We start from the raw sequence: 26,517 nt of genomic DNA, 5'->3' as shown, positions 1-26,517 counted from the left end.
ATAAACTTGAAGGCTAGTTTCCAATAAATTATGATTCTGTGATTCAAATTCTACATCATTAAAGTTAAGATTGCGTTTCACAAAAAGAACCTTCAATTATGGTAAAACCAGTTACTTTTATTTAAAAACTAAAGAACTGGACCGATTTTGTTAAAATTTCTATGAGACTAATCTGTAATTTACAGGGTACAGAGGAATAACACCTGAGTCCTCAAGAATGGCAACGCATGGGGGTATCATGGGCGAAACAGTATACTCTGTTATGTCTATGACACTGCTCATGTCTATAGGTGATGGTAACCACTATCCATCAGGAGGGCCGTCAGCTTGTTTGCCATTCTAAGTTGTATAAAAAAAATATCTTTTTGGATGAAAAAATAATTTTCAAAATCGGTTTACAACTGACGGAGTTATAAGGTAACAAACATAAAAAATACAACCTTTTTGAAGTCGGTTGATGTAATAATAAATAAAATAGCAATAATTTTAATTCAAGTATATTTAATTATAATCATTTTCAAATAATCATTAGGGTTTCGTAGCTTAGAAGGAAAAATGGAACTCATGCAGGATCACTTTGTTATTCGTCTATTAGGATCGTTTTTCTCAGAAACACAAGGAGGTATCAAGCTAAAATCAATAGTATTTTTTTCCCAAAATCAGTAAAAAAATTTGCATTATTTAATTAATTATCATTATGGTGAATCTAACTCTCGTAATACTTTAGTAATATAATGTTTATTTTTCCTATATAATACGAAGGAAAATTATAAGACTTCATTTAAAACCTCAAAGAATATACATATATATATGTCTTGAAGAATATAAATTTACGTATAAATCTGTTATTAAAATTAGCAACGAGAGATATACCCAAATATTTACACAGCGCACAAAGCTTTACTGAATTCAATATTTCATATTATGGCACTCAAAGGCAGTAACTAAAACATTTATATTCATGGTAATATAATGTAATGTAATGTAATATGTATAATTTTTATATTACATATACACAAGACATACCAATGGCATGTTTTTCCTACAGACTTCAGTATGGGGTTCTTCAAAAAGAGTATATTAAGATTTTTTCAGGGTTGGCAACGCGCACGTGACTCCTCTCGTGTTGCAGGCCCTACAGTGACCGTTTACTAACACACGGGCTGTATGCTTGTTTGTTTGTGGCACAGTCTAAAATATACTAAGTACCAGTTGTCCAATACATACGACAAATAGAGCAATGCGACCCGAAGGCTCATTAATTATATCACGTAGCGATTTAAATTTGAACTGAATAATTTTAATTTTTATTTATTTATTTATTTCAGACAACTTGAACCCATTTTTTAAAGGTGTAAATACGATCTACTTATAATGCATAATCATAATTGTCAAATGAGCCGTTAATTGTTCACTGCTGAATATAGGTATGTGAACCGTATGGTTTCAGCATAGAACGGACCACCCCTTCCATTCCCGTGGATACTGCAAGAGGCAACTAAGGGAACTTAATGATACAGGCCTATGCAGCAGCGTCCCTCTTGAAACATCACCAAAGCCTGACTGCGGTTGCCAACCAGCCTACCACGCGTGGCAACTACTGGTAAAACTTCCTTATCAGCGGAGAATTAACGGTAGAAGTGATGATGATGACGGCCCACCTGGTGGAAAGTGGTAACCGTCGTCTATAGACATGAGCAGTACCATGGACATAACAGAGTATACTGTTTCGCCCATGATACCCCCCATGCGTTGCCATTCCTGAGGACTCAGATGTTATTTCTCTGTACCCTGTAAATTCACTGCCATATTTTACCCTTCAAATTGAAACACAGCCATGCAAACACAACTGCTTCGCAGTAGAAACACGAATGGAACACAGGTGATGAAGCAAACGACTTTTGTACAAAGTCTCTGTCTAGTGTATATTATATATCGTGTTAAATTCTACCTACAAATTCTGCAAAAAATGTAACAAAATATCTAAATTATAAATAACGAAATCTCTACTACAAGTATTTAAAATTAAAATAATATACTATCAAAACAATAATATTTTCATTTTAACTTTTAAAAAGTATACAATGTTACGCTTGCTTAGGCGAGTTAAACAAACATTATGTAAAGGTATGTACACAAGCTAAAAGTATTTACATAACGAGGGAATAATGGGTTCAACCCGTTAAAGGAGGCTTGGCACCATAACGTTATGGTGTTAGATTTATACGATAATATATTGTAGATATTAATGAGTCATTAATTTTATAATTTGTCGTTATAGTATTAGATGATTTTATCGTTACGCTATAATAGGCAACTGTATGAGAATGTAATATAACATATAAAAAGATTTTACCGTCACGATATAATAGAAATGCAAAATATAACTGTATGGAGATGCTTTTGATTAATAGGATTTTATTATTACGATATAAAAAAAAAACAAAATATAGGCAAGTATGTGGAAATACTTTAAATTTTCCATGAGGATTTCGTGTACATACAGGGAAATATAAAAGAGTCTCCATACAATTATATAAACATATTTTACTTTTCTATTATATCGTGACGATAGAATCACACGATGTCGTGTTACGTTGTTTTTATTATTATAATTTTTTATCTCATTAAATAGGTACCGACAATGTAATAATACATTTTTACCTTGTCTTTTTTAAATAAAATATAAAAGAACTTTTAGCACTACAATGCCATCATTTCTCAGAGATCCGGCGTAATAACGATGTTTTTACGATCATCGTAAAAGATTTAACCCGGAATCGCCTTAAAAGCCCCGTCGTTATGGCGTTTAAGCGTGATGAGAATGCACTTAATCCCCATGGAAATAAAGTTCTAAATTACTAAGCGATTACTCTCCGAACTCAGTGGATCGCTCATTCATCAATACTCGATGCTCATTATCATAAATTCATTTGTTCGATTGGCATTTGAGATGCCGATAATTACTTATTTTATTCGAATTGAGAGTCAGTATTGAGTTTCAGTACTTTAACATAATGAGTTTTGAACGGAATGAATAATTACAATTAACGTTAAAATGGTGCGTAACGACCCATTTTTGTAAAGTTTCTTACGTTAAATAAAATTTTTGAGAGGCTCTTTGTGGTTTAATGATTTAACAGACCGCCTCTCCTTTTGAATGTTGAGATTCGATCCCTGCAGAATATAAATATTTGTATTGACATAAATATAGCTGTTTGGATTGGTCTGGGTGTCTTTAGTTATAATACGTATACGTAAACATTATCTTTCTACCCTTATCCCAATTATTATTTGAGGTCGGCGTAATATATTTTTCTCTTTAATTCTTCTCTATTCTCAGTCATTTCTGCATTCACTCCAATTCTGGCCATATCACCTTAGTGCTTTCATGCCTTTTTTAGTCTTCTTTTGCCCTTTTAGCCATCCATCCATCACATTCATACTTAATACCTTTCTTAAAACATGCTTCTCATCCCTGCGCATCACGTGTCCATACCAGGACAGATGTATTATATAGATTAATGTATAATTCGCATATATTTGTATAGGAAAAAAAAATATATGAGTATTTCTACCATGTTGGTTCTAATATACGTTATGAGGAACTAAGTAGTTACCATGTGGGGTCATAACAACAACAAATTCGAGAAAATTTCTATTTGGTCCGACCAAGAATTGAACTTTGCAAAACAATATGCTTAGCTTTTTCTTATAAATGCCATCTTAGTTACTTTAAACATGACAAAATTATTATAATAGACAATATTATATTATTTCTATAGAAGGAGTATTGGAGACACTCCATCTATACAAATGCTACGCCAAAAACAGATCAATTTTTTTATCCATGTGTGAGTAGGGAGTTTTGCCAGTAGCTGCCACGCTAGGTAGGTGGGTTGGCAACCGCAATTAAGCTTTTGGTAATGTTTTAAGAAAGACGTTGTTGCCCATCCCTCGACTATTAATTTCCTTTAGTCCCCTCTTACGATACCCCCAGGAAAGGAAGGGGTGGCCTATTCTATATCAGGACTACACGGCTGTCCCCATCTCATATGACAGGTATGTACCAAATTTCTTAGTGACTACTTAAGTCATTAAGTCACTGAGGAGCAATAAACAAACTTAAATTCACGACTGTTAAGTTCCCTTAGTCGCCTCTTACGACACCTACGGAAAAGGAAGGGGTGACCCATTCTATGCCGGGCCCATACGGCACCTATTGTATAGTTAATTTGATATTAGAAATATTTCAGTATATTACGTATAACTAAGTCAATATTGTTCAAACGCAATTTCAATTTCCGAGGATCGGTAAATTAAATTTCGCCCCGAAAACCAATAATTGATAATTCACTTACAACAACTTGTCGTGGCATTTACGCGTCGCGCAGCATTTTTCCACGGATAACAACTTGAGATATGGGGAAAACGGGACAGGGTAAACACAACGCTGACTTCTATTAGCTGTCTTACTTGCGACTTTTCATTTTTACGATTATTTCAAAAGTGCCCAAGAGGGGTATGCCTTGTGGCGCGGTATAAGTCACTAACTTATAGCGTGAAAGAAAAGTTGCATACCAAAAGATAAAACAAAACAAAAGAAAACTCTCAGGAATGCATTCCAATTGAAATTTTACTAATATTGTGATATTAGTAGATAGTAGTAGATATTAGCCCGGACACTTCAAAAACAGTACAATTCATGATTATAACTACAACTACAAAAACAGGGAGGAAGGGATTGTTAGTAATGTGGAGGTTAGTCCCCATTGCTATCAGTATACCTTATCAGGTCGACTACCACGTTGTCTTCCTTGGTAACCATCGTGCTGAATTCCAGGTGTATTCGTCACGATGGGCTGACTTGTCTTTTTATTCTCACCAATCAACCCTCATTGGTACCCCCCAGTGTATACCGATAGCGATAATTTAGACTTATTGTTTGGGGTGAAGAAGACTACTTTCCTCCCGGTTATTCAATATACATATTTCGTCTAGACAAAATTGCAAGTAGGAACTAGTGAATTTTATATATAATATTAGTGAATCATTAAAAACAAAATATAATTAATTATTTCCGCGTCGAGCAGCATTTTTTCATGGATAACAACTTGATAAGGAAAACGAGACAGGGTAAACACAACGGTGACTCGTACTAACTGTTTTACTTGCGACTTTTCATTTTTACGATTATTTCGAAAGTGCTCAAGAGGGGTACACCTCGCGGTACAGTACAAGTCACTAACTTACAGTGTTATATTGTTAAATTATTTGTTGATTTATATAATGCACCAATTTAAGTCAAATGTGAATAGGCTATTCGTGAGCCCGCGTGCCCCATCTTAAACCACATTATTGCTTTCCATCAGGTAAGATCGTGAAGCGGGACCCTTCAATAGGAAAAAAATGTCTAATAAGTCGTTTTTATGCAGTAAATGGTAACTAAACTGAAAAAAGAGACATAAACTAATATGATGATGTTACTACATAAAAATATTTTTTTTAACTAAATTTATCTCTTATTTATTAATAAAGTAGGTAATTTATGTATTATTAATAAAACATAATATTTAATATTATATAATAATTAATTAATTAAGCATTCGAATAATATAAAAAGCGATTACTTTACATAAATATTCGATTTTCGATCGGGTCAATTAAGGAAACAACTTTGACAAAACTGACACGGGTTCGGATATACTGGGTTATGCCTCCACATATTTGTTGCATTATTTTTCTATTCTAACTACCAGGATTAAGCAATTAGTGTTGGTGGGTTGGTAGTTTTGAGACGTTTATTTTCCTTTATTCAATTATTTTCTTTACACTTTTTTATTACTGATAAACTGTAAGCATATTTTAAACACTACGTTACAATATTTCAAAGAGCCCTTTCAATATACAACAAAATATAGTATAGTAACAAAATCGTCACAACAATTCCACTTACTTTTATCAGTATGGATCTTGTCGTTTATACAAAGTTATTGCGATCGTTCTCGTAAACGCGTCATCTTATAACTTATCCCAAAACGGTGGGTGGGCTTAAATTATAAATCAAGCGGACACTGACGCACCTGGGACACTGGACTTTCTTGCTTTATAATAATGCTGATGTTTATTTTACGGATAATAATGACACGTCCATTTTCTTGAGCAGTTGTTTTATAAGCGCGTTACCGGAATGGGGGTCGTGAGCACGAGATTGTATGTCTCGGGTACAATTTGAGTCAAGGTCCTAGGGCGTGGAATGTACGAGCATTTCGTGGAAATGTACGTTGTTATTAGAGAGACGTATGTAGTAGTAGGTCTTCTATGTATCCGAGAAATTTGAACCTCGAATGGAATAATGATGTATTTTGTTGTGCAAATCTCTTGGAATCGAAACTTGAGGTTTCGTTAAAATTAGTAAATAATTGACCTATTCAAGTAACAGGTCGTAATTGTTCTTTAGGAATTGAATTTAATAGCAGCGAAATTACAGGGTACGGAAGTATAAAAGCTTAGTTCTCAGAAATAGCAACGTATAAGGGGTACTGTAGGTGTCATTGTATATTTTGTCAAGCCTATTCATGTCTAGAGGGACAGTGACCACTTTCCATCAGGTAAACTATAAGCTTATTTGCCATTATAATGACCAAAAAAGAATGTTCTATACTGTGAAAATATAAGTAAATTAGTACTTAATGTAAATTAATTTATATTTATTATTTCTAGGTAATTTGTAACATTTAAATGATATAAACTTAATATTTATGAATGTAGGCCAATAAATAGGTCATTATTTTTTTTGGGTTTTTGTATTAGTGTCTACTTTAAGAAGTCGTAATATCTATTTGTAATTGTGTTGATTATTTACAATTAATTATTCAATGTCACATGTAGATGTTTTATACAATTTAGAATGACAAACGAGCTGACGGCCCATCTGATGGAAAGTAGTAACAGTAGCCTATAGACATGAATAGTACTATGGATATAATACAGTATACTGTGTCGCTCAAGATACTCTTCATGCAAAGCCTTTTTTGAGGACTAAGAATTTCTGTTTCATTGATAAACTCTCATTTAAAAATTAAAGTAAGAAATTCGATTAATATGATAAATGCGGAAGATTGAATTCATTAAAAAAGAACATTACAGTAAATATTATTACATGGTAATACAAGATCTTACTAATTTTTTTATTTCTATGCAGCACCTAGATTACAGTTACAGTACTTTTAATAATATATATATATATATATATATATATATATATATATATATAGTATAGTGTGTGTGTGTGTATTACTAGCTTTTGCCTCCAACTTCACTCGTATGTGATAATCTATTTCTTAAGGTTTTCTTTAACCATATCTAATCTCTATTTATCACACAAATTTTCAACCCCACTTTACCCCCATTTGGGGATGAATTTTCAAAATAACTTTTTTATCATTCACTTACGCTATATAAAGAACCTATACGCGAAATTTTTATTTCTAGATTCAGCCGCTTTTATTGTACATTGATATATGGGCCAATCAGTCAGTAACTCAGCATTCTCTTTTATATATATATAAACGAGTATATAAAAGATAAGAACACACGAATAAATCTCATTCAATTCTTTATTTCCCTACATGATATATCTACTTGTACTTAATCTTATTTGAATTTAACGATCTAATATCAATAGCCTTCATGCGGAAAACGAATTCTCGTATCTCGCAAAAAAAGTTGGATAAATCGAGAATTTTCTACAAAGCCAGAGACAGTATTGCCAGTACCGGCCTTAGGAGGGCTGCCGAATTCAAAAGGGAAAAGGAGCACCGTAGATTCCAGAGAGCGTTATAGGATGCACACGTCAATAGAGGGTCGCATCAAAGTCGATGTTTGTATTTTTGATTGAACAGCGAGGCGATATACTCTCCTTTTTTGTTGACATTGGACGCAGTTAAAAATATGTTCCAAGGCGCCAGGTAAGCTAAGTTCGGCCCTGGTTAAAGCGACATACCTCACAAACTCACAATCTACACGTCGGTTACCATCATATGCAGAATTTCTAATATTAGCAAACGTAATCAATATTTCTGTCTGTATATAATAATAATAATATAAACTCTATTGCGTACTAAAGAGATGTATTTATACAGTATGTGCATATACAAAAGGCAGCCTTATCGCTAAAAGCAATCTCTTACAGACAACCTGGCATAAATAGTAGGCAAGTACAGAAAGAAAGATAGCACGAGTCAGACGCAGAAATATAAATATAATTATAAATATAAGTATGTATTGTAGTATATAGACTTACCCTCGTATTTACTGTATATACAGTCTTAGACTGATAGCAGTATGAAAACTCTCCAATACGATGAACGGTTTTTTTTTAATGAATGATAATGGAATAGTATCCCTACCTGTACTGTCAGTATATGTTGGCCCCGCTAGTCTAAGTTGATAGGTGAATATGAGACCAAGTCAGTCAACGTGAAGAAATCATTAGATTTCTTCCTGGAAACCGTCGTAATTGGCATTAGTGGTATGCTAGTAAGGCAGCGTAAATCAAATTACCAAATATCTCCAAAAATTTCTCCCACAATTTCAATACTCCAACATTTTGCAATTTACAATTTGTACTTAAAATAAAAGGAAAAATACTTAATCTATCAACACTGATATAGTTTTTTTCAACAATACAAGAATTTGGTGTAAGCTAAACCACAGAATTCGCTTCTTTCCATTACATATATTTCTTTCCTCGTTCAATTTCATGCCGTTCAATATTAAGTGCTTTATAAATTGTATCCGAGTAGATGGGATTGGAATTACATCAATGGTCCTACTACAATTTGGAGAGCTTTTAGAAGTATTAGTAGAATTGGGATACATAGAAAGATCGGTATCTTTTGGTCTCTATCTTGGAGAATTATACACTGATATTTTTTATTAGGAACGATGATTTGTAAATACAGTCTGTAGAATTATACAAGCAAATCTTTATTATATTCTTTAATGTGTCGGTAGAATGTATTCGTAAATTATAATAGAAACATAAAAATTTGATGATTTCAATTAAGTGATAATTTAGGTGAAGTGTAAATTAAGTGAGTTGTAAAATATAATACGAGTCTTTATAGAATATTCGTAAAATAATAGTAACTTCTTTTAATGTTTTAATTTTTTTGCAACTTTAATGACAATAGGTAACTGTCGCCTATAGACAGGAAAAATATGATAAATTTCATAGGAAACTTTCTAATTACTGTAGTCCATAATTGTATATTTTTATATGCAATAAGTCCTTATTAAAGCTCATAGTACTTCTAATTGCTACTCGTGAGGATAAATTATGATTTTGATTTTAAATGACAACGGAACCCACTTTCCCTTACAATGTCCTTTTTACAACGATTAGTTGAGCTACTCAAGTGTTTAGTAACAAACAAACACACTGACTTTTATGTCTTACATATCTTATTAATATAATAAATGTGAAAGTTTGTAACGGTAGCTGAATAGACGAATTATTGTGTGTTACTCTTTTACGAAAAAACTACTAAACGTATTTAAATTAAATTTGGTACACAGGTAAGTTATATCCTAACTTATTACATTGGATAACTTATGTACTGGTCGATGCTGGCGGCAACTTGGGATACACCAAGTTTATAATATAGTAAAGATGTAAGAACATTTGGAAAAATTCAAATATGAAGTCACCAGTTTGGTGTGATTGCTTATACCAAGTTCCTTTATATATGAAGCCAAGCAGTTTATTCTACATATATTCAAAGGAATCCGTAAACTAGAGTGCATCACGTGTTGCAACATGCATAGCAATGCGAAATGATGTGCCACGAACAGTAATTGTACCCGATGCGCGCTTTACTTATATAGAAACTGTTTCCTATTTCATCATAATATATATATGCTACACATGCTCCACATATATGCTAGTGATGCCTTTTAAAGAACTCTCAAAAGTAGATGGTTTTAAAATGGTCTCTATTTTTTAATAATACAAATATTTTAATAATAAATCAATTAAGTACGTATGATATATTATTCTAAGTGATATTTTTACCAGCACCATCATATTAGCTTCGCTTCTCCATAAGAAAGGATTTTTGCCAGTGGCTGTCACGCTTGGCAGGCGGGTTGGCAACCGCGTTTGGTGATGTTTTAAGAGGGACGCTATGCCTATTCTTCGACCATTAAGCCCCCTTAATTATATATAATATAATAAAATAAAAGCCGCCTCTTACGACACCCACGGGATTAGAAGGAATGGCCTATTCTAGGTCAAGATCACACAGCGTTGCACATATGTATGTTGCAATATACAAGCGTCTCAATAATACCACACAATTACACCAGTCACACGGTCCTTAATCTAGGTTATCCTGGAAGGTATGAGAAAACGAACATCTTGTGGTACAGTCAAGAACATCCAGACTCAAAGAAGTTTGTAAAATTCGTTTCTTAAAATCGGTCTAAACGGAAATTGAACCCGGGAAGTCATTTACCCAAAGCTATATGCCAACCACTGCACCGCTAAGGTTTTTTTTTATGCTACTTAGAATGACAGACAAGCTGATGGCCCACCTGATGGAAAGTGGTAACCGTCGCCTATAGACATGAGCAGTACCATGGACATAACAGAGTATACTGTTTCACTCAACAGATTAAAAATAATATTTCGTCTATAGAAAGCTACATAGTCAATAGGTAATATGGAAGGTAGTTTATTAAAAAAAAAACATGCTAATACAGAGCGGGTTACTAAGTACAATTCAATTCATTTACAGCTTTTTACAAAGTCAATAAAAGATCTTATAACTAAAAGACTCCGTCGAGCATAGCAATTAGTCACAAGAAGGGTGTCACCTTTAATTTAAGAAAATAATATTTAGTCAATCTTTAAAAAATATTTTTTAGTTATGAGTTATATAATTCTATTAATAATATATGTAATTTAAGAATATAATTTTATTTAATTTAATTTAACTTATTTATTTAATTTAATTTAATTCAATTTTATTGAAATCGTATATAAATATACTGGCACTTAATAATTTTGTCTCATACTTTTTGTATATACAATATATATTCAACAGTGCAGTAGTTGATGCATTTCAGTTTGGAGGATATGCAATTATTAACAAGAGGCCTCAGTCTATCAGAGTAACGTATGAGTGGCACTACGGTTGTCACAGTATATAATTTAAGAGTATACGGTATCTAGCTACTGAAGTAGGACTATTTTTTATACAACTTAGAATGGCAAATATGCTAACGGCCCACCTAATGAAAAGTTGTAACCGTTGCCTACAGACATGAGTACCATGGACATAACAGAGTATACTGTTTCGCCCATGATACCCCCCATGCGTTGCCATACCTGAGGACTCCGGTCTTATTCCTCTGTACCCTGTAAATTCACGAGATATTTCACCCTTCAAGCCGAAATACAACCATGCAAACACAACTGCTTTACGGTTGAAACACGAATGGGACAGAGGTACCCAAGCAAACGACTTTTGTACAAAGTCTCCCTCTGGTTTCATATTTCTTCTTTCATATATCTATTCATTCATATATATAACATTAGTCAAGGTTTACAATAACTATTAACGATTGACATGTAATTCAAAAGTCGGACTTAATGCTAAATAAGATTTATTTCCTAGTATTCCACATAGGGGTAGATAAAGGCGACAGTTACTACTTTCCATCAGGTGGGCCGTCAGCTTGTTTGTCATTCTAAGTTGTATAAAAAAAAATATGAAAGTAGAATTTGTCACTTGTTTTTTTTTAATAAATTGGAATGATGGGAGATAGACTTATGACGATCAGATAGACCGTCTTCTAATTAAGGGAGATATCAAGAATCTTTAGAACCAACGTTGAAAATATATATAAAGATGAGTTATAAAATAAAAACATTACATACATGTTTTTATTAGAAGGATACATTTTTAATTGTCATTGGAACTCGGTTCTTTCTGCCTACCCTGCAAAAGCCTTAGCGCGAAGATAGATAAATAATTGTCTTAACGAATCGTTAAATTTGATTTACAAGTGTTTGGGATAAAAAAAAACTATTATTTATACCGTTCAGACAATATATCGCAAATCATACGGACAAAGTCGCGAATAATAACTAGTAAATAAACAATAACTAGTTACATAATGTGAATATTATTTGACAGTGATGTATAGAATCTGTTTTGTACAACCCTAACAACACTTTGCATACTATGTCGATAACATAGGTACTCAATACCGAGCCATGCTTCGAGTACAATTAGTATCCGGGATACGAATGAGGTTCTTAGATATAAGTACGGCACATTCGATTACGTAATCAATATTGATTCCTACCTACCGGGAGCAAGGTTTAATTTAACTTGAACATTTCACGTTTATTTATTTAAGAAAATTTGATATATATTTATGAGGCATTCGGTTTCAGTTTTATTATCACAAAGTATGGATTATTAATATTAAACAAACCCTAATGAAGCCAATGTGAGTTTCTAAGAAGATAAGGAAAGGTGGTTATATAAATTTTTGAATATTTAATTTCTGTAGAAGAAGTGCGTGGGTGTGCTATCGGGAATATTTTGTAACAACGCAGTCTAAAGATCACATATGATCAGGTTGCTCGTTACAATGTATTATTAATAAGTACTTTCAATGACATAATTCAAGTATGTATGTGTATATGTATGTATGTATATATATAAAAATTAGTAGGAATACATATTTACATTATTACATGTATTACATCACCATATTTAGAAAAAATTGAATTTACGTCGTATCATCGATCAAACTGTTTATAATTACTCCTCTCAATTCAAAGGTTGCTTGGAAGAGATCGCTTTTAGCGATAAGGTCGCCCATTGTTTTCTCATTGTGATTATTTCTTGTAATTATTTATATCTATAATAAGTTTACTATTGTAATTTTTTGGAGACAACAATAAAAAGTATCTATCTATCTATCTATTTTCACTGTCTCTAATGTTTAACTTAGATTTATTTACAGAAACTACTCTACTACTATCTTAATACACATGAAAACTGAATGCACTATATTCCTTCAGTTTATTGAAAAGAAAACCTAAACTGGTACTAATATAGACTATTAAAAAGTAAACCGCGGTAAAAAAATAGTTTACAATATAGTCTCATTAGTTACAAAGCAACTAATCTGTAAAAAAGTATATAATCTGAGGTTTTAGTATTAAAACTCACTATAAAAGATTTAATCATTAAGGGCAGCACTTAAACCAATTCCATTGCACGACATTTGATAACATACAGTCGATACTGATCGCTTTCAAATTTGCAACAAAGTACGTGTATTAGAAATAAACAATAATAGTGTAAAATTTCATACATTTAATTGTACTGGAATATAAGAAAAAATAAAAAGAGACAAAAGAAAAAAAGAAAGGAAAGAAAGAGACTGAAAATATTTATTTGCCGTATTTTTTTATGTAACTTAGAAATACAAACAAGCTGACGGCCCACCTGATGGCAAGTGGTGACCGTCGCTTACAGATATGAGCAGTATCATGGACATAACAGAAGTTCTAAATTTTGCCGTATTTGCAGTTACAGTTGTCGCGATTAAAACAGGCGTTTTTCTTTACAGAGCTTTGTAATGCAAAATCTGCTTATAGAGATAGAATAACGCGTTCTAAATTCAAATATTTTTAAATTAATGAAGTTTCTTAATATCTCGTTGTTAGTGTCACTATTGAACTTTTGTTTCTTTTTTTTTTTAAAGGCAAAATCTACTTGTGATGTCGCTTAAAACCTGCTACCGCTTATGTAAGGTCGTCTAACACGCTTAATCCGATTTCGTCATACGCCATCCGACAACCGGCAATCGATATGCAATGCTTTCAAATTTGCAACGAATTGCCACGTCGGTTTAAAATTTCAAGGAAATCCCGGATTTTGATTTTTTGATGAACACAACTGGAAATCGGCTTTTGTCTTTATGTTGGAAGTGTTGACGTTACGATGTTACATGTGATCTAGTAATAATAATAGCAGATATAGTTATTTATAAGTACGACTACGCTACATAATTTAGGAATTGGACTTTGTTCTCTAAACTTCATTTATACCTGCTACTAATTTTCACCACCGTACAACCCGCCATAAACTAAAATTTCATACCAACCATCTGAACGAGTGGCGGTCCTCTACCGTGCGTTTTTCAAAGTACTTTCTTCCACGCACAACCACTCTTTGGAATCAACTTCCAGCAGCAGTATTTCCGAACCGATACGACATCATAACCTTCAAGAAAAGAGCATATTCCTTTTTCAAGTGCCGGCAGAGCACCTGCAATGCCGTTGGTGTTGGTATGGTATTCGTGCTATTAAAAATGTATTATCATTTAAATGAACACAAATATTGTTAACTGAGATCTAAAAAAACTGTTGAGTTTCTTGCGGATTCATCTTAGCAGATGACAACATTACGAATCCAGCAGTACAATCATAAAAGATGACGATTTAAAAGAACTTAAAAACGATATGTATTTGAATAAATATGATTTTTAATTAGAATTAAAATAAATCCTTATTCGCTCGGTGCTTATACAAATGACTTTTATGAAATTTTCCCTTTAAACTGAGTTTTTAAAAACTTTCACATTTACAAATTAGTAGGATTAATGTCTAAATTTCTCGTACGAGTAACTTTTTCATTAAACATGTTTGACCAACAACAATCCTAATATATCCTAAACATCTAAACTTGTGTATAATGGTGCTAATAATAAATACAGTAGATATGTATGCTACCCTTCCCTTTTAAGTCCACCCACACCAATACCTAACTGCCTCGCAGTCCCGAATAATTGAACAATATAATACATTATATAATATTACATTATGCGCAGTGAAATCAAATTTACGAGATGTACATTTTATTTCGTAAAAAATCGGCTTCAATCGTTAAGACACAACGAAGTACGACGGGGTATTTTGAGAGATTTCTTTAGGGTCAGCAATGCGCACGTAATACCTCTAGTATTGCAGACGTTCATTACCTTATTCTCGTTTAAGAGGTTCCTCTTGTCGAGGCAACTAATTCATGCATTCTCTTCCAGTCAGCTCTATTCCAAACCGTATTTGTAAAGTCCCTATACGATATGACATCTATTTTTTCCCTTATTTGTCCCATGACTACATGGAATATATTTCACGGTCTTCTCTTTCCTCTTTTACCTTTTATTTTTCTTTCTAGTATACTCTTTAAAAAACCATCATGTCGTATAAGTTAGGTACTTTGCCTTTTCCATTCTTTAAAAAAATTAACCATCTATAATATTTTTTATATACATATAAAATTTTAACATATTATATTATTTTATAATAATGACAAAACAACTCTATTACAAAATATAATTAAAATAGACATAAGATTTGTAGAAATCCATTCAGAAAAAATGAATTAATTGCGCTATTTATATATTTATTAACAAACAATACCAAAACCCACAGAGGTTTCCTAAGATGCCATAAATTCTGCTTATTTTCAACAAAATAACTTCCAAATGCAGAAAGTCAGGAGCGAATATATAAGACAAAAGATTTATATAATAGAAACACTATATCATGTTCTAAAATTAAAATGGAAATGGACAGGACATCAAGATAAAAGATGGATAATAGAAGCAATAAGTTGGACTGGTCCAAATGGTAAAAAGAAAAAAAGAATGATCTAGGAAACGATGGATAATATTACAGCTACAGCAGGTAAAAAGTGGGAAATAAGAGCAGAAAATAGAGATAATTGGTTAAACCTGAAGAAGACTTATACCCAAATATGGTTTCCTATCCTGGAAAAAGGGGAAGGAAGATTAATTTCAGATATAAGAAAAGTATTATCATCGGCATCATCATCATATCAGCCTTTAACTGTCCACTGTTGAACCTAAGCCTCCCCCTTGGGGGGTTTTGCCAGTAGTTACCACGCTTGGTAGGCGAATTGGCAACCGCAATCAGGCTTTAGAGATATTTTAAAAGAGACGCTGCTGCCCATTCCTCGCCCTTTCTTATAAAATTCACGGGATAGGAAGGAAAAGTATTATGTAATGATATAATTATACATATTATGGATAAAGAAAAATATATTGAATAGGAAATAAATATAATATTATTATTATAATAATATATAATCCCAACACGTTAACAATAAAATTTGCTGAACAATTTTTCTATCGACTGTAATGTAATTTTTAACCAGAGGGGGACTTTGTACAAAAGTTGTTAGCTTGGGTACCTCTGTCCTATTTGCGTTTCAAACATTAAGCAGTTGTGTTTGCATGGCTGTATTTTGGTATGAAGGGTGGGCTATAGCAGTGAATATACAGAGTACAGAAAAATAACACCTGAGTCCTCAGGATTGACAACGCATGGGGGTATCATGGGCGAAACAGCATACTCTGTTATGTCCATGGTACTGCTCATGTCTACATATAGGCCACGGTTACTACTTTCCATCAGGTGGACCGTCAGCTTGTTTGCCATTTTAAGTTGTATAAAAAAATATTTATTTACTACTATTTTATTGTTCCCTTGCAAATTGGAGACAAAAGTCACGGTCCAAGTAACAATTAATGGGCTCGTTTAGTTAAAAATCACTGTGGGATTACTCTGCTTCGCATCCTCCTTCCAATTATTTGGCCGCTAATTGCTTTATTTCCAGCCACGAGAGTAATGTACTATTTTTATTTCCGAATACAGTCATTAAGGTTCTCCAGTAGCAAGGAAATGCAGTGTGGGACGGTCCAAAACTAAATACAGCGAGACATCAAATATACGAGTAATTACAGGAAGTAAATGGATACAGTTGACTCGAGACTGTTCCTTCTAGCAGTTCTTGGGTGGAGTTTGTGTTTAATAGTAAATGATATATTAGTAAATGATATATTATGAGGTTGACAGGATGTATTGCTAGCAATGGGTCAATTAGACCCTATTACTAATAATCCCTTTCGCCTATTAAGGTAGGCAGCCCTAATGGGAGACAGGCGAAATATGTATGTATGTATATATTCAAATTAACTAACTAGTAGTAGTAAAGAATTAATTATTAAAATGAGAAGAAAAAGAGAGAGAATGATTACGATAAAGAAAAAATAAAATATGCTATTTTAAAAGCAATTCCGAGCAATCATATTGCTTACTTTCAATGTATTGTACCATTGGTTCTATAAATTAACTTAGTGCAATCTATTCATACAGTTTGTAAATAACTAAGTAAAAATAGCGAACCTTATTCAAGCTGAAAAACGATTTTCTTTGTACTTTTAAAGTTGAATCAGCACAAAAAGTATTTTGTTCTCGTCGGCTGAGAAACCAAACTTCGGACTGTAAGGTCAGGAAGTTTTAATTGGATTGCTTTAAATGTATTTCTAAAATATAAATTTTATAACAAACTTTCATTATTTAAAGACAATACTTTAAATAATATAATATTCAGTGATACATTTTAATCATAATAGCGATACATTTTAACAAAATTAATATAAGATCAGCGACTTAATGGTTGCATATTGTTTTGGTAGATACATATTAGTGTAACTTGTCGATCCTAATTTTAACCTGATTCTAAATTATTTTCTCACGAGAGCAATACATAATTGTTATTGGTAATAGAATGGATTAATATTGATATTAGATTCAAGAGAAGACTTGCTGGCCAGATATTTCCCATTCAAAGAAACATAAATAAATACTAGAACAACATATATTGTTCTTTGTACTAAAAGTTTAACAGAAACAGTACAAGTTGTTTGCTCGACTCCCATTGGTTACGGTCAACAAGTCCGGCAAATATTACTCCTTTTATTTTCTTCGGATGCAGCTGCGAAAATAAACTGTCAACGCAACTACATTTCGTCTGCGGGTTCAGTACTTTGACAATAATGATTTTATACGAAAATTTGCCACAAAATCATACAGCCAAGACTGTGAAAATATAAAATGAAAACTGCATCTTTTACAGCAAGCTTTGTATTCATGTATTTTGCTTCTTGCATTAATCAATATTTTCTATTTAACATATTCTTACTTCTATAGGTAGTGAAAACCAACATTTTTTTTATTATTTTAAAACAATCATTATTTCATTTCACCCGTTAACTGTCCACTGCTGAACATAAGCCTTTCCCATATGTTTAAATCGATCCTGAAATTAGCGCGCACAAACGTACAGACAAATAAACAAAAATTCTAAAAAACGTTGTTTTAGGTTCTATTACGTTCATAAAGCTATCCTACAATAGTTTTTATTTTATATCTTCCATGTACAGACAGCGATCAGTTACAATATGCTATATGGGATAGAAAAGGACATAGGATACTGCCATCTCAGTCACACAGACAAAGTCGCAGGTGAAAAAATTTAATAGATAATGCTTACTACTCGGATAAAGGGTAAAGGAGGATAAAGGTTACAGCTAGTGTAAAATTCAGTACCGACACCGCGGATCCCTAGAAGGCCTAGTACAAATACAAAGTAATTTACCGACGGTAAACACAAGTAGCTCGCTGCACCCTTTGCGGGTTTTCTATAAACAAATCCTTCTATACTCAGAAGAGAGCTTCTCTTAACGGATCCAAGCAAGAAACGGTTTTATCACGTTTTCGGCTGTTGTCCGATTGCCTTCGAGACATTGCGGATGAAGTTTTATTGTTTGACAAAACATGTTTACTCGACTATAGACAATTTATTGTAAACAAAAGACAAATCAAAAGTAGATTAACTAAATGTTTCTATTTGAAATTGTTTCTATGATATATTTGAAGATACTCGATTACATTTTCATTAACTTCTATTGAAAGTAACTATTTATTTATTAGAGCAACCGCTAAGACACCCACTATGATTACAATTTGTATCTCATACAAATAATTTAGGTATATATATATTTTTTTATACAACTTAGAATGGCAAACAAGATGACGGCCCACCTGATGGAAAGTGGTAACCGTCGCCTGTAGACATGAGCAGTACTGTGGACATAACAGACTATACTGTTTCGCCCATGATACCCCGCATGCGTTGCCATTCCTGAGGACTCAGGTGTACCCAGTAAATTCACGCCATATCCCACCCTTCAAACCGAAACACAGCCATGCAAACACAACTGCTTCACGGTTAAAACACGAATGGGACAGAGGTGCCCAAGCAAACGACTTTTGTACAGAGTCTCCCTCTGGTGATATAGGTATATAATGTTAGTTTAATAACTATAAATTATTTATTTATATTTATTTACTTATTGAGTTATTCCAACGTCTCACGTCTCTTGTAAAACGTGTTATTTGTTGAAAATATATAAAAATTCCTTCTAAATTGCTCTTACCACATCAATTCATAAACAAATCACGATTGAGCGCTCCTCATAAATGGAAAATGTTAGTGTTGGCCAAGCGGTGTAGTACCTATAGGATTTTGCTTAGAAATTTCCTTGCACTGATGTATTGTACTTTGCTTTATAGAGATCTTTATATATATCATATACATAAAAAGTATGCATATTTGTACTCAGTTGCAATTCTAAAAATCTTGCGTTTCTATGTATAATGTAATTTTTTTATTTGTTTTTTTTTTATAAAATGAACAATTATTGTTTCTAAATCTAACTAATGCTGTATGTTTTACTTCAGTCTTTACTTTTGGAATAGTTTAGTAACTAAACGCAGCCGTAACATAAAGTTTGTTTTAAAAAAAGAATTTAAACTATTAACTCTTTAGAAAGCACTAAGGTTACCAACAAAATTCATTGTGCAGCTAATCTTAATAGCTTGACTTAATACTGAAACCGCTAGCTATAAGGAAATGCTAATTTAATAGGTGCTGCATAAAAGATAGTTAAATACTGTATCCTTTGTCGCTCGCAATGAGACAAAAGCTTTATAACGTCGCGGCGTCGTGTGTTGTGTGTTTAATCAATTTTTGCATGAGATCCTGATTATGTGATGTTTATAAGCGCCCACATTAGACGAGTGATGCCTGTATCCTTTATATATAACGCAGAAGCCCCTGCAATATTACTTATATCCGGAAACTTAAGGAAACTTCCAAGTCTCCAAGAATACTTTAGTATATAAAAACTTTTTAATTAACAAAATGTTTATAAAATACACGAATGAACTTTTAATTGAAATTTGACAATGCGTCAATTTAACTTGTTATAAAATCTTCATGCAAATCACATGTGAGGAGAGGTGTTCCGTAAACGTGTTCACCAGAGGGAGACTTTGTATAAAAGTCGTTTGCTTGGGTACTTCTGTTCCATTCGTGTTTCTACCATGAAGCAGTTGTTTGCATGGCTATGTTTCGGTTTGAAGGATGGGATATGACAGTGAATTTGCAGGGTATAGAGGAATAACACATGAGTCCTCAGGGATGGCAACGCATGGGGGTTATCACGGGCGAAACAGTGTACTCTGTTATGTCCACAGTACTGCTCATATCTATAGGCGACGGTGACCACTTTCCATCAGGTAGGCCGTCAGCTTGTTTGCCATTCTAAGTTGCATAAAAAATATGCAATAAAAATGTATGTAATGTCTATTGTAGTTCCTTTAGTTATTAGAAAATTTGAATCTGCAGATTTCAAATTATAGAACAATTCAACCAATTCAATTTTAAAAAACTTTGAATAAAAGTTGTCTGCATGTATTCTTCTATCCTACTCATGTTTATGCCACGAAACAGCTGTGTTTGCATCGCTGGGTTTCTGTTTGAAGATTCTACATAATACCACGGTCTTTAGGAATGGGAGGAGAGAAGGGATTGTCAGTAATAGAGATTACCAGCCTCATTGCAATCAACATACCCTACTGAGCTACCTTCTTGTGGTTCCCTCTAGGGGCCATTATGATGACCAACTGACATGCTTTCATCCTCATCTATCATCCCTCACTGATGCCCCGCTGGTGTATACAGATAGCCCAAGCGGGGTTACCATTCCATTTTTACCTATGAAAGAAAAGTTCTTATAAATGGCACTGCATGAGAGATACTGTGAGTATAACAGTGTATCCATGGTTATATTCATGTACATAGGTGAAGTTTTTACAGCTTTTCATTAGATGAACCCTCAGTTTGTTTGTTTTAAGAAGTATTATAAAAAAAAAAGTGATAATAATAATAATAATCATTTTGTTTTAATTTAAATACACTATTGGGACTTAACGCAATGAAAAACCTTTGCAGGTAAATGAAACCTATATACCTGTTTTTTTATTGCCTACGTTCCGATATTTCGAGATGGATTCTATAATGTCGTGGTCGTAACAACGTGAAAATTTAAAATTAACTATTTTTTTTTTTTCATAGTACTTAGAATAACAAGAAAAAATGGGTAAGTGATGCGAACGACAATTTATAACTTAAAACTTATTCTAATATCAAACTATATATTCTGTAAAGGTGTCCCAGTATGCAGTCGTATGTTTTCAATTCAGATACGAAACTTTGTGAAAGTAGGTCGAAGGGCCAGAGAAGTTGATAGCCAGTTACGGATCAATGTAACAAAACTGGTTCAAGAAAAATCTACGAATATTGTCCTAATATGATATACAAATTATATTGTAAATACGTAAATTTAAATGCGTTCGAAAAACTACGCCACATGTTTTCATCCAAAATATCTCAAAAACTGAAAACGAAGGTCTGTAGCTAGTTACGACTTATGGAACCGGAACATGGTCCTACACGATTGCCCGTATATAAAAACTTCAAATTACTCAGCGGGCTGTGGAGAGGGCTATGCTCGGAGTTTCTTTACGTAATAGGATCCGAAACGAGGATATCGCAAAAGAACCAAAGCAACAGATATATCCTGAAAGGTAAGCAAGCGGAAGTCGCAATGGGTTGGTCGCCTAGCTCGAAAAACCGACAACATATGGGGAAGAAAGGTTCTTGTGTGCCGACCCCGTACTGGCAAACGCAGTGTAGACCGACCCCCCACTAAATGGCGTGACGACCTCAAGTGCATTGCAGGGAGTCAGAGGATGCAGGTGGCTCAGGACCGTTCCTTTTAGCAATCTATGGGGGAGGTCTATGTCTAACAGTAGACGGATAATGACTGAAATGCTGATGATGTTGATACCTAAATGCATTTTGTTCTTGACATTTTATGCAACTTCGAATCCAATAGCAAACAAACTGACGGCCCACCTGATAGAAAGTGGTAACTGTCACCTAAATGTAGCCATGGAAACAATTGCTTAACGGTAAAAACACAAATGGAACAGAGGTACTCAAGCAAACGACTTTTATGCAAAGTTTTCCTCTAGTAAAATTTCAGAAAGTGATAATTATAATATTTTTATTTTATTTACTTTTTACATGCAACAAGTTAACAAGTAAACATTGACTCATAAATATCATATTTAAAATTATTTATTTGTATCTAGCAACTTTTCGCATATTTTTTTTAAATACAATATAATCCTTGATATTCACTATCACAGTATGCTCCCAGAATAATATGGTCATTCTTTCCTTTCCCATGGCTGTCATAAGAGGCGACTTAATGGATAAGGAATGGGTAGCAACGTCCCTCTTAAAACATCACCAAATCCACGCTGAGGTTGCCAACCTGCCTGCTAAGAGTGGAAACTACTGGCAAAATCCCTCCTTATGAGGGTAGCTTATGTTCAACAAAGAAAAGTTAAACTAATCTGTAGAAGAAACTATTTTTAAAACCGGTTACAGATACAAATACATTAAAAGTACCGAATTTATAAACTATAGTTTATAAAATTTTGTTTAAACAAAGATGATGTCAATAATGCTAAGTAAATTAATAAAAAATATATAAATACATACATATCTGTCACGCCCGTCTCCCATTAGGGTAGGCAGAAACAATGGAACGCCAAATGCTTCGATTCAAACAAACCTCTTTCGCTTCTTCCACATTCATCAATCTTTTCATACACGCTCGCCGGTTACGGGTACTTAAAATATATAATTAATAGACAAAAATCCTTACTGATACTTTAATGTGAAATTAAGCTTGCTTGTTTGTTACCTTATAGCGCCTTAACGGCTTAACCAATCAATATGAAATTTGGTATACACCATATGGGTTTTAGAAAGATGTAGACTACTTTATATCCCGGTCAATAAACATATCCCGGTCACGCAAACAAAGATGCAGGTAAAAGCTATTGTAAGATAAAAATAAGGATTAATAAAATGCCAAACCGTACATAGTTCCCATGTCAGAATTTGCCCTTTTTTGCCTTGAAAAGGTCATGAGTCTCGATCTATTACATTCAGTAGCTATTTGACCTTAACCTTTTACAATTCTTGATATGTAAGAAATTCTACATCGTGCATTTAGAATTACTTGACTAAACAATACTCTTACTCTAACTACCCTATTTAGAATTATGAACGTGAATTATGACTTACACAATTCGTACACGGCCTAAGTAAACTAAGCAAAACATAAACACGACTGCCACTCGGCCGCTACTTGAAACGGTCAGTTGTGACGGACAAATGGGCACTCGAAGCGAGTTACTCGAACCACTAAGCTAGATTGGCGCAAGTTATAAACTGATCGCGGTGTAACAGGATTGATATTATTAATTTTCATGCGTAGATTGTGTTCTAATTTTAAATTATTATTATACTTTAGTTATATCTGTCTCTTTATCTGCCTGTATATTTGTAAGACACAATCACTATAAAATTATATTTAGATTAAACGACTTATAAATACAGAGTAAAATCTCAAATAATCACAAAAAGATGGATGTTTGTATTATACTAAAAGACTAATGTATAAAATTGTTCCTTATCATTACTGATTAAATACTGAATGACCAAACGTTAGAATAAATAATGTAATTTGGTCTTTTGTAAAGAGTTGATCTATGATCAACTCTCTATGATCATTCAATATTCTCCAACTTACCAATATAGATATAAAAAAAACAAATTTTTTGAAAAAAAAACAATATATATCTTTATTGGTTTTTTTCAAAAAAGCACAGTACAACTTAGTAAAAACTAAATAAAAAACAAAAAAAAAACTTCTACACCACTTTTGTACATTTTACTAGCAGATCCTGGTAAACGATGCTCCCTACTGCCAACTCGCAAGTCGAAACATTTTTTTACCAAATTTTTTTACTTAATTTTTCGAATGTATTCATTATGTTGTATTCATTCATTTTTCGGTCTATATTTTCTAGTCAGAATTAAAAATTATCTATCATATTTCACAATTTGTAATAAACAATATACATTTATTTAAACTTCGTTGTTCTGGAGTTCACGCTAATAAAAGAAAACTTCGTTTTCGGACATTGGCGTGAACAAACGTCGTAACCCGGAATTTTCATTACAATTCAGTAACTTTCCCGCTATTTCTTGTGTATTATAACCTCGAGTAACTGGCCACTCAACAACGATCGTTGTTCTGAGAGATTGACGTACAACTGTAGGGTGTGTGAGTGCAAATGAGGTTTTTTGTTAACCGTTGCTTGTTAGTCGCTCACGTGTCCGCTTCATCATTTGTTTACTTTTCCCCCATTTCCCGTCACGAAATCTTAATGAATGTATATGAATGATTTATTAATGATAATGATTCAATGCAGCTGTGTACACGTGAATTCATATGAATATATCGGATGACCGTCTGTGTACCAAATCTTATTCAAATCGCTTTGGCCATGATTGATAGATAAACATATTTTTTATAAAAGAAAGTCATTTATCCTTATCATCATCATCATATCAGCCTTTAACTGTCCACTGCTGAACATAAGCTCCCCCTTGGGGGGTTTTGTCAGTAGTTGCTACTCTTGGCAAGTGGATTGGCAACCGCAGTTAGGCTTTGGAAACGTTTTTAAGAGGGACGCTGCTGCCCATTCCTCCACCATAAGTTCCCTTAGTCGCCTCGTATGACGCCCACGGGAAACGAAGGGGTAGTCCATTTTATGCCGGGATCTACACGGCAGTAGTGGATAAATAATAATAATAATAACAAGCTTTATTTAAAACAGTAACTTACAGAATTGCTTAACAATGGTCCCCATATGGGTCGAGCCTGTATCCGGGGAACCTATTAAACACATGTAACTTATCATACTTACTGTACCTTATAACTTATACACTATTATAATTTTTATATTCCTTTTACAATGACTGAATGGATATTTTTTTTATTTAATATGATATGAAACTATAGTATGCTTGCATTTCAATAATTTTTTTTATACCACTGAGGTGTCAAACAAGCATACGGCCCACCTGATGGTAAGCGGTTACCGTAGCCTATGAACGCCTGCAATACAAGAGGCATTACGCGCGCGTTGCCGACCCTGAAGAAACCTCTTTACCCCCCTTTTGAAGAACCCCATGCTGTAGTCTCTTGGGAAAACCTCGGCAGGGAGCTCATATTTTCGACAATAGGTTTTCAGATCCTCTAATAATAATCGCATAAATGAAAATAAATATTTTATTTTTGTCAACAGTTATCCAAACTACGAGATGATCGAGCGGGCAACGGACAATCGTCGGCGGCGGTCACCATGTAACATTGTAACATGAGGCCCAGTAACTTCGCCTTGTACATCACAAGCCTGCTTTGGCTTCACCTGATTGATGCGAAAATTGGTAAGTGAATTCGTGCTATAAAAATATTTGGTTAGAAGTGACATTTAAATAGGCATAGGTGTGGGGAAAGGGACTGTTAGCAGTGGAGTTTGACAGTCCCATTGCTAGCAATATGCCCTATTAGATCGACCTCCACGTGGTTCTCCCTGGAAACCATCGTGAACAATTCTTGTTGAATTCGTCACGATGGGTTAACTGACCTACTTCATCCTCACCTATCATCTTTCACTGGTGCCCCGCCGGTGTATACCGATAGCGCGGGTGGGATTCCATTATCACCCACTAAAAAAAATAGGCATAGGTAATGTGGAAACCGGGGATGGAAGAGATTGTTACTAATTCAGACTACCAATCCCATTGCCAGCATTATAACCTGAGAGGTCGACCTCCACATGGTCTCCCTGGAAACTATCATACTGAATCCACTTGTAATTATCACGATTGGCTAACTTACCTGCTTTTTAATTGTGAGTAGCTTTGACGTGGTCTAGTGTTTTGAGTAGTCATGCTCACTAAAATGTCCAGACTTGTGGCGGCGTGGTGGACCGGGTCATTGGGCTCCCTAAAATATGGACGAGCGCAGTGATGGCTGGCTCAGCCGTCATACTCGTGAACGGGTGCTGCTTGTAGGGACTGGTCTGCTCTAATCACTATGGCTGATTTCCTCTTATTAATTGTTTAACCAGTTGGTTATGTATTCAATATTTTTTCTTTTTGAGTATTTAATTGAATTAGTGCTAATTGGTGGTTTGTATTCACACACTTAAACTTAAAAATGTAAAGTAATAATAAAATTATTTAAAAGAGCAACACGCAAGTTTCTTGCTCGTTCTTC

General features: G+C 33.7%; 1 protein-coding gene across 1 annotated transcript in view; it reads left to right on the top strand.

The window, feature by feature from the left end:
* Positions 1-26,517, top strand: part of LOC113511402 (acid sphingomyelinase-like phosphodiesterase 3a) — an 87,470-nt gene that overhangs the window by 44,430 nt on the left and 16,523 nt on the right. The window contains exon 2 of the mRNA XM_052903271.1: positions 25,541-25,682. Coding sequence (XP_052759231.1) covers positions 25,613-25,682 — 70 coding nt within the window. The 5' untranslated portion in view covers positions 25,541-25,612. The remainder of the gene's footprint in view (positions 1-25,540; positions 25,683-26,517) is intronic.

Source organism: Galleria mellonella, unplaced genomic scaffold, assembly GCF_026898425.1.
Source record: "Galleria mellonella isolate WM207_F2 unplaced genomic scaffold, CSIRO_AGI_GalMel_v1 utg1386, whole genome shotgun sequence".
NCBI lineage: Eukaryota > Metazoa > Arthropoda > Insecta > Lepidoptera > Pyralidae > Galleria > Galleria mellonella.
This window is presented reverse-complemented; position numbering and strand designations above follow the sequence as displayed.